The 8339-nt window shown below is 41.2% G+C and overlaps 1 protein-coding gene across 1 annotated transcript in view; it reads right to left on the reverse strand.

Moving 5' to 3' along the window:
• The window catches only part of LOC102869359 (testis-expressed sequence 13A protein-like), an 11772-nt gene extending 11328 nt beyond the window's left edge, over positions 1 to 444 (reverse strand). Inside the window, exon 1 of the mRNA XM_006893824.1 lies at positions 30 to 444. Coding sequence (XP_006893886.1) covers positions 30 to 444 — 415 coding nt within the window. The remainder of the gene's footprint in view (positions 1 to 29) is intronic.
• Positions 445 to 8339: the final 7895 nt, after the last annotated feature.

The following is an 8339-nucleotide window of genomic DNA, read 5'->3' on the forward strand; positions in this document are numbered from 1 at the left end:
GTGGAGAAGGTGCGTAAGAAGCCTCTGGCGCTCCTCCAGGGACTGCTGCAGGTCGTCCATGGTGCTGCGCAACTGCACGGTCAGCTCCTCCCGCTCCTTTTGCAGCCTCTGCAGCTCCATCATCAGGGTCCTGGATTTCATCTCGCTTTGTATCACCTGGTTTTGCAGCTTCTGGATCCGCCGCTCCTGCTTATCTCGCTGCCTGGCGGCAAATCGCACCGCCAGAGCCAGCGCGCTCCAAGCGCACGCCCTCTTGGCAGAGCGGGGCAAGCGCGGGTCTCCCAAGATGACCTGGAGCCTGTCCTCCACCTCTGGCCAGTGCAGCGAGCGGCAGGCCGAGTAGAAGTCGGACCTGCCGCCATTCCTGAGGACCTCCTCATTGATGAACATGACCACATCCATGTGGCGGAAGCCGCTGCTGGTGTCCTCGAGGTTGATAGCCATGGACGCTGTGGCCTAGTCTGCAAGATGCACCCCAAAGAAGTATCGGCTACCCCCTTAGGAAGCAGCCACCGCGAGGTCAAGCCCTCACCTCGTTCCTCAGTCCAGTCCTGTCCACCTTGTGGGCCTTCTTGCAAATTATGGTGCTGCAGAGCTCTGGACCGTGCAGTGCTCGCTAATGGCGCTGTCTCCTATGTGACGAAGATCAAGCTCTGCCGCAAGGGCTGCTGGGACCAGCTTTTGCACCTTAGTGCCCCTCCTACTCCACAACCTCCCAAATGTTTTTAGTGCCTCAGCTCCCTTCTTACCCCTTCAACTCCCTAACTTCTTTTTGTCCGTCAGTGCTCTGCCTACACCCAAAACACATCCCCCCAAAGTAGCTTTCATGCATGAGCGCCCCTCCTACCTCCTCAATCCCCCAAATGGCTTTCGTGCATAAGCACCCCTCCAAATGCTCCTGGCCAACTTTCCCGCCTCAGAGCCCTCCTCGCCACACACCCCCAATTTTCGCGCCCGAGTGCACCCCTCCCCATGAGTTGTCTGTGAATTCTGTGTGCAGCCATCTAAGAATCTTGTCCTAGAACTCGGGAACTCCCACACTTCACCTACACGATCAATTTCTAATCCGTGAGGTGGATAGATTGGGTGGGTGTGTTATTTTGCTCATCTTCCCTTCCACACTACATTGCGGTATCCGAAAGGAACCCTGGTGACACGGTGGATTAAGCATTCTAGGGACAAAGATGGGCAATCTCCTCCTGTGCGATTAACTGAAAACCCACCTGAGAGTCAACTTTGGGTCAGTCTCCACGGTACACAACATGCTAACCCAAAGTTCAGGTCTTCAAACCTACTGTCCTTTCCTTGGTAGAAAAGTGAAGTTGTCTACTTCCTCCAGAACACCTAAGGGTTAGTTCTGCTCTGTCCAACCCACTCAAAGGCAAAGGCAATGAAGGAACCCTGCTGGCACCATTTGGTTCATTCTGAGGCTCCTACATGAACCAGTGGTTGGCTGTTTGGAACCCACCTTCGGTCCTGGGCAAGAAAGGATCTGGCATTCTCATAGAGGAAGGTTTTTATCTATTGTGCAGAGGGTAACTGTGAGGGATACTTGACTCCACAGCCTCTAACAGCAACAACCAACTTCTGTGGGATGAAATTGATCAAGCATGTCTTCAAAATGAATTAATAATAGCTGATGATTAGAATCAAAGAAGTATCAATAGTCGGATAGTATGACTTTGGTGGTAGAAATGAAGCTGGACTTGCACAATAGAATCTTGTAAGACTTGCTGTTATTGTTGTGTACGGTTGAGGAGGAACCTACCCATAGCTGACCCTCTAGCTATTTTTCAGAGGCAGTAAATCTCATGGGAGGATATTGCCCTCTTTCTCCCTCAGAGCAGCTGATGGATTAGAGCAGTGTGAATTTGTGTCAGCCGCACAATTCTTGCCACTAAGCCACGAGACCTGCCGCTTGTAGGACTAATGACTTACGAATTTTAAAACACACTTTGTGATAAATGTTCACTCAAATACAATGGATTTTAAAAACAAATTATAAATGTCAACTAGCCTTTGCAATTCTTCCCTAGGTGTCATAGAGCTGACAATGACTAAAGATGATAGAAAATTGATGCCTTTAAGCTGTGGGGCTGGAGAAGAGTGTTGAATATAAAATGGACTGTGGGAGAACAGATTCCTCCTAGAGAGGTTGAAACCAGGATGCTCCTTGGAGGCAAGGATTTTGAAGCTCTGTCTGACTAATTTGGACATATTACAGTGAGGGACTAATCCTTGGAAAGAGACATCATGCTTGGGAGGGTGGAGGGACAGCACAAGAGAGGAAGAACGCCTATGAGATGGATTGATTCAGTGACTGGGGTAATGGGGGTAGGTGTGTTGGAGACAATAAGGTTGACAGAGGAACAAGCAGGGTTTACGGCTGCTGTACATAGGTTTGCTATCAGTCACAATTGACTCGAAGGCACATCAAAACAATGACCGTAAAACTTGTTTTTTACTGTAGAGACCTTGTCTGACAGAATACACAGGGGCAAATTGACTTGATCTGTGGGAAAATACAGTGGAGAAGCTCACTTTTAGTAGTCAGAAAAAGGCTAGGGCTGATTATTGAATACATCAGCACTTATTTATGTCTGGGTTCAAACTGAAAGAGAACAAAATGAAAACAAGTGCACAAAAGGTCAAACAAGATGGTCAATATGTATTACCTGAATTTAGAGACTATCCCAAGAAGAGACTGGTATGCATTAAGAAATTGTACAATTATGTAAACTATACTGATTTGAAAAAACCCAAATGTTATTTAAAAGACAGGAAGAACAAATTAGAGGTGATATATTATTATTATGGTTAGCACAGGAATCCAAAATTAAGGTTGCATAGAGAAGTGTACTCGGGGTGGGGGTGGGGGGGAAGGGGGAATTGTATACTAATGAAGGAATTTTTTTTTCCTTTTCCTTTTCGGAGAGGGGAGCGGACTGGTGGGGAAGGGTGGGCAGGGAGAAAAGTGCAGCAATGAATGAATGGAAATCCAAGACCTCTGTAAATGTCTATTAAAATTAATTTTAAAAAGAGGGGGGAAAAAAGACAGGAGGAAAACAAAGAACAACATGGGTGTCAAAAGGCTCTGAAACTTGGTCTTGTACACAGGGAGGTTAAAAGTGAAAGGAAGACATGATGAAATAAGAGAGCTTTCAAGAACAGGAGCTTTCAAGGCTTTCAACAAGAGAAGACAAAGCAAAGTATTCCTAGGATACAGGTAGCAGGGAAAGGTTGCCCTCCTTTGATCCCATGCTTAACACTCTTCAAGCTGGAAGAATTGAAGAAAAACTTCAAGGCTCAATTTGCAATACTCAATGATTTTATGTACATTTGTATTGAATTAGAGAGGAAATATCAAAAGAAATATGAAGGAATACATAAAATTACTGTACCAAAAAGAATTATTCAACATTAAGCCATTTTAGGAAGTAGCATATCATATTAAAGGTACTAAAGGAATAAGATTAGGCTGCAATGAAGGTATTGGTGTGAAACAAGATTCCAGAAATTAATGGAATATTAACTGAAATATCTCAACACAAAGATGAAGCCATGCACAAACCCATATATCTATACCAAGAAATTTAGAAGAGCGCCCTCTGGTACACATGACATGAAGAGATTTGTTCCCATTCAAAAAAAAAGTGGTCCAACAGAATATTGGAATTATAAAACAAGTAATGATTATGTGCAAGTAAAGTCTTGGTCAAGTCTTCCTGTAAAGTCAGAACTGACTCTCTAGTGGGTTTTCCAAGGCTGTAAATCACACAGGAGGAGACTGCCCATCATTCTCTGGCAGAGAAGTTGGTGAATTTGAACATCCTGCATTTCAGTTGACAGCACAACTCCTTAACCATTAGGCCACACCAGAGGTTCTTTAAAATGAACAGATTGTTGGTTGGGTATTTTTTTTTTTTAAGCCACTGACAGGAAACTGGCAGAAAATCAAGGTAATGAAATGAGGGATATCATTGCTCATGTCAGATGAGTAGAGAGTTCTAGAGAGATGGTAGTTGTCGTTGTGTATTATCAACTTGGAACAGACACATAGCTGACCCTCCAGCGGGTTTTCAGATGCAGTAATCGCATGGGAGGAGATTGCCCATCTTTCTCCCTCATAGCAGATGTTGGATTCAAACCTCATGCCTTTGGGATTGCAGTACAGATTCTTACCACTAAGCCACCAGAGCTCACTGTGATCTCGAAACACCAGAGAGATGTTTACTTGTGTCTTATTGATTACACAAAGATATTCATCTGTGTAGAGCATAATAAATTATGGATAATGTTGAAGAGAATTGGAATTCCAGAACACTCAGTTGTGCTCATGAGGAACCTTACATAGGCAAAGAAGTAGTGTTTTAAACAGAACAAAGAGAAAAATGCAGGGTTTAAAATCAGAAAAGATATGTCAGGGTTATATTCTTTCACCATACTTATTCAATCTGTATCCTGAGTAGATAATCTAGGAAACTGTTGATGGTGAAGAATGTAGCATCAAGATTAGAGGAAGACTTATAAATAACCTGTGATATGCAGATTACACAGCCTTTCTTGCAGAAAACAAAGGTCTATAACACGTATTGATGAAAATGAAAGACTATAGCCTTCAGTGAAATAATTACACCGCATCATAAAACAAAAATCATGGCAAATGAAGCAATAAACATTATCATGATAAATGGAGAAATGATCGATGTTGTCAAGGATTTAATTTTACCTCAATTCACAACCAACATCCATGGAAGCAGCAGTCAAGAAATTAAATGCCATTTTGCATTGGGGAAAAATCTGCTGTCAAGGACCACTGCAAAGTGCTTTAGAACGAGGATGTCCTTTGAAAGAGTAAGCTGTGCCTGACCAAGTCATGTTATTTTTGCATCTTCGCCTATGCATATGAAGGTTGGACAATAATGAAGACTGAAAAAGAATTGATACCTTGAAGAATACTGAATACACCACGGACTGACAAAACAACAAACAAATGTGTCTTGTAAGAAATGCAGCCAAAGTGCCCTATCAAAGCCAAAATTAGGGGATGTTGTCTAATGCACTTTGGGTATGTTTTCCTTGCAGAGGAACATAATGCTGGGGAAAGTAGTTCTTCTCTGCTGACAAGTCAGATTCAACTCATAGCTTACTCTTCAGTAGGTTTTCGGAAGTTTGCAAGTGGGAAGATTGTACATCTTTCTCTTGCAGAGCAGCGGGTGTATTTTAACTGCCTGCCTTTGCATTGGCAGCACAGTTCCTTACCACCAGGACACTAGAGCTCCCTAAGGTAGAGGATCATGTAAAAAGATGAAAACTAATTGTACCTATGTAGTTATGGTTGGTAGAGGATTGGGGAAGTTTTGGCTTTGTTGTACAAGAAAAGTTTTGATGATGATAACTGAGAAAGTGTTAGAGCAGTACATTGATAGGGACTTCCCAGAAATTCAAGCTGAATTCAGAAAAATGGATATCATTGCTGATGCCAGAAGGATTTTGACTAAAAACAGAGGTGTTTTATTTCTTATACAAAAGCTATAAACAGTGTGGATCATAAAAATTAAGTTTAACATTTTGAAAAATTGGAATTTCAGGATACTTACTTGTGCCCATGGTGAGACTGTACTTGGACAAAACGGCAGTTATTTAAACTGAACAATACTTACACTTTCCCCCTAAATAAAACCCCTACTTCCAAGGAGATGATCCAACATATAGCAGGCCTGTAGGACAGAACAGAACTGCCTATCAGATTTCCCAAAGTTGCATGTTTACAATGGCGATTGCCTTATCTTTTTCCCTAGGAGTGGCTGCTGAGTTTGAATCATCAAACTTTCGGGTGCCAGCTGAATTCTTTAACCATTGTAAAAACAGGAATCCTAAAGGGACATTGTTTAAAATCAGAGATGAGGTGTTTTATGGTTCTATCTTTCCACCATATTTATTCAATCTGTTTACTGATCAAATAGTCTGAGAAGCTCAACAAAGAACAATGTGGCATCAGAAATTGAAGATAACTCATTTACAACCTGTGAAATGAGGAGGGCAAAACTGCTTGCTGACACTTGTCCATGAAGACCAAAGCTTTATAGGCTTTAGTATGAATTTCCCCTGAACATAAAGGAACTCAAATCTTCACAACTGAACAAACCTTAACAACTGGACAACAGCAGCACAATAAACAGAGGAAATCCTGAAGTTGTCAAGGGTTTTATTTTACTTGAATCAATGCACATGGAAGTAGCAGTCAGGAAATCAAATGATGAATTGCACTGGACTAATGTGCTACATAGGTTTCAGGTCTTGATCTCCTGGCTTCTGGGAAAGGTGAGCGTACCTAGGTTGTGTGGGTCCAAATTGATTCTTCCACCTTCCAAGTGCATCACGTTGTGCCAAGAAATCTGGACGACAACCACCTGGACAACTGACAGGAAGAGATCTATATTTGTTCCCATTCCAGAGAAAGGTGACTCACAGAGTGCAAAATTTATAGAACAATATCATTAATATCACATGCAAGGAAGATTCTGCTGAAGATAATCCAAAAATGACTGAAACAGTACATCAACAGAGAACTGCCAGAAGTACAGCCTGGGTTTAGAAGAGGCTGTGGTACCGGGGATATTATAGCTAATGTTAAATGGATCGTGGCGGAAATCAAGAGAGTACCGGAAGAATATATATCTATGTTTCATTGACTATGCAAAGGTATTTGACTGTGTGGATCACAACAAACTGTGGTTGAGAAGAATGGGAATCCCAAACACTTGCTTGTGCTCATAGGAAACCTAATTTTGAACTAGGAGGAAGTCTTCAGAACAGAGCAGGGAAACATCACATGGTTCAAACTTGGAAAGAGTGTATGCCAGATATGTGTCTTATCTCCATAACTTTTTCATGTATATGCAGAACAGATTATCTGGGAGGCTGAGCTATATGAGGAGAAATGTGGTATCAGTATTGGAGGAAGATTCATCAACAATCTGCATTATGCAGATGATACAACACTGCTTGCTGAAACAGAGTAGGACCTGAAGCATTTACTATAGAAGATCAAGGACTGAAGCCATAAATATTGATTCAAGCTCAACCTCAAGAAAACAAAGATTCTTAGCACTAGGCCAAATGGCAGCGTTGGTACATGTTAAGAGATTGAAAAGTTAATCAAAACCTATCTTTAAAAAAAAACACAAAAAAACAAAAAACCCACACACCCTTATCTTGTAGAAGCAAAAATCAGTGTACTGTTGCTTTAGTTCATTATATAGTGCCTGGGTCTTTAATGCTTGCAATTGGATATTCACAGTGTAATCATTAATTTCTATTTGCCTGAAGCAACAGAGGCAAAAGAAATATCAGGAATAGGAGATGGAAATGGAATATATGTGTAAATGTCTCCTTGAAAATTGCCTACTCCATAATCTCATAAAATTGGGATGATATCAGGAAGAACTACGTTGAGGCCTAGTATCATTAATGAACATTGTAATCCAAGATTCTACAGAAAGATCCTTACTGAAAGGGGAGAGATGCAGAATTTACCATTCTAACAGACTACAGATTTTTCCAGTGTCACGAAGCCCTGGATAAATCACTATTACCCTTGGATAATGAGTTTTTTCCACAATCACTTTTTTAATTAACTTTTTCTTATTTCAATGACAGTTTACATGGAAAACTGGTATAGCTCTCTAGAATTTGTACCCATTATTTCCTGACATTGATTACAATCCCCATATTGGAACAGCACTCTTCCTGCTTCTTCCCTGTGTTTCCTGGTTCCATTTGTATTTCTTTCATATCCCTTCCTGCCTTCTGAGAGTTATTCTTGGTCTGCCTTGAAAGATTTATAACTTACACCTGGAATAAAAATTATCTCTGAAGTCTTCTAATAACCAAACAATTCTGCTTAACTAATAAAGAATGTCCAGCTTTGAGATGCATAGCAAGTAATTGAAAAGGTCATGGCTTGAACCAGGTGCATCGTAATATCTTAATCTTCAAACTGATATCATTGTTCCTTAGAACTTTGGAAATCTGTTCTGTCCTGTCCTATAGGGTTGCTATGAATTTGAATGGACTTAAGTGTATTATTATGTCTACACTTGATAGAGTCATCACAGCTACCAAGTAGAATAATGGATTTTTTTTTTTAGAATAATGGATTTTTAACATGCCAGGCACGCAATGGTCGCACTACCATTACACCCGTTGATCCATTACTCCACAGAGCACAAATCTAAGCAAGGGGGAAAGGAACCAGTACTTACTGACTCAGAGAAAGTCAGTAAATTGATCAAGGTCACATAACTAGAGAATAGAAGAGCAAGTTATCAAACCTA

This window comes from Elephantulus edwardii, unplaced genomic scaffold (genome assembly GCF_000299155.1).
Source record: "Elephantulus edwardii isolate Elephantulus edwardi_28Jun2011 unplaced genomic scaffold, EleEdw1.0 scaffold00131, whole genome shotgun sequence".
NCBI classification, from domain to species: Eukaryota; Metazoa; Chordata; class Mammalia; order Macroscelidea; family Macroscelididae; genus Elephantulus; species Elephantulus edwardii.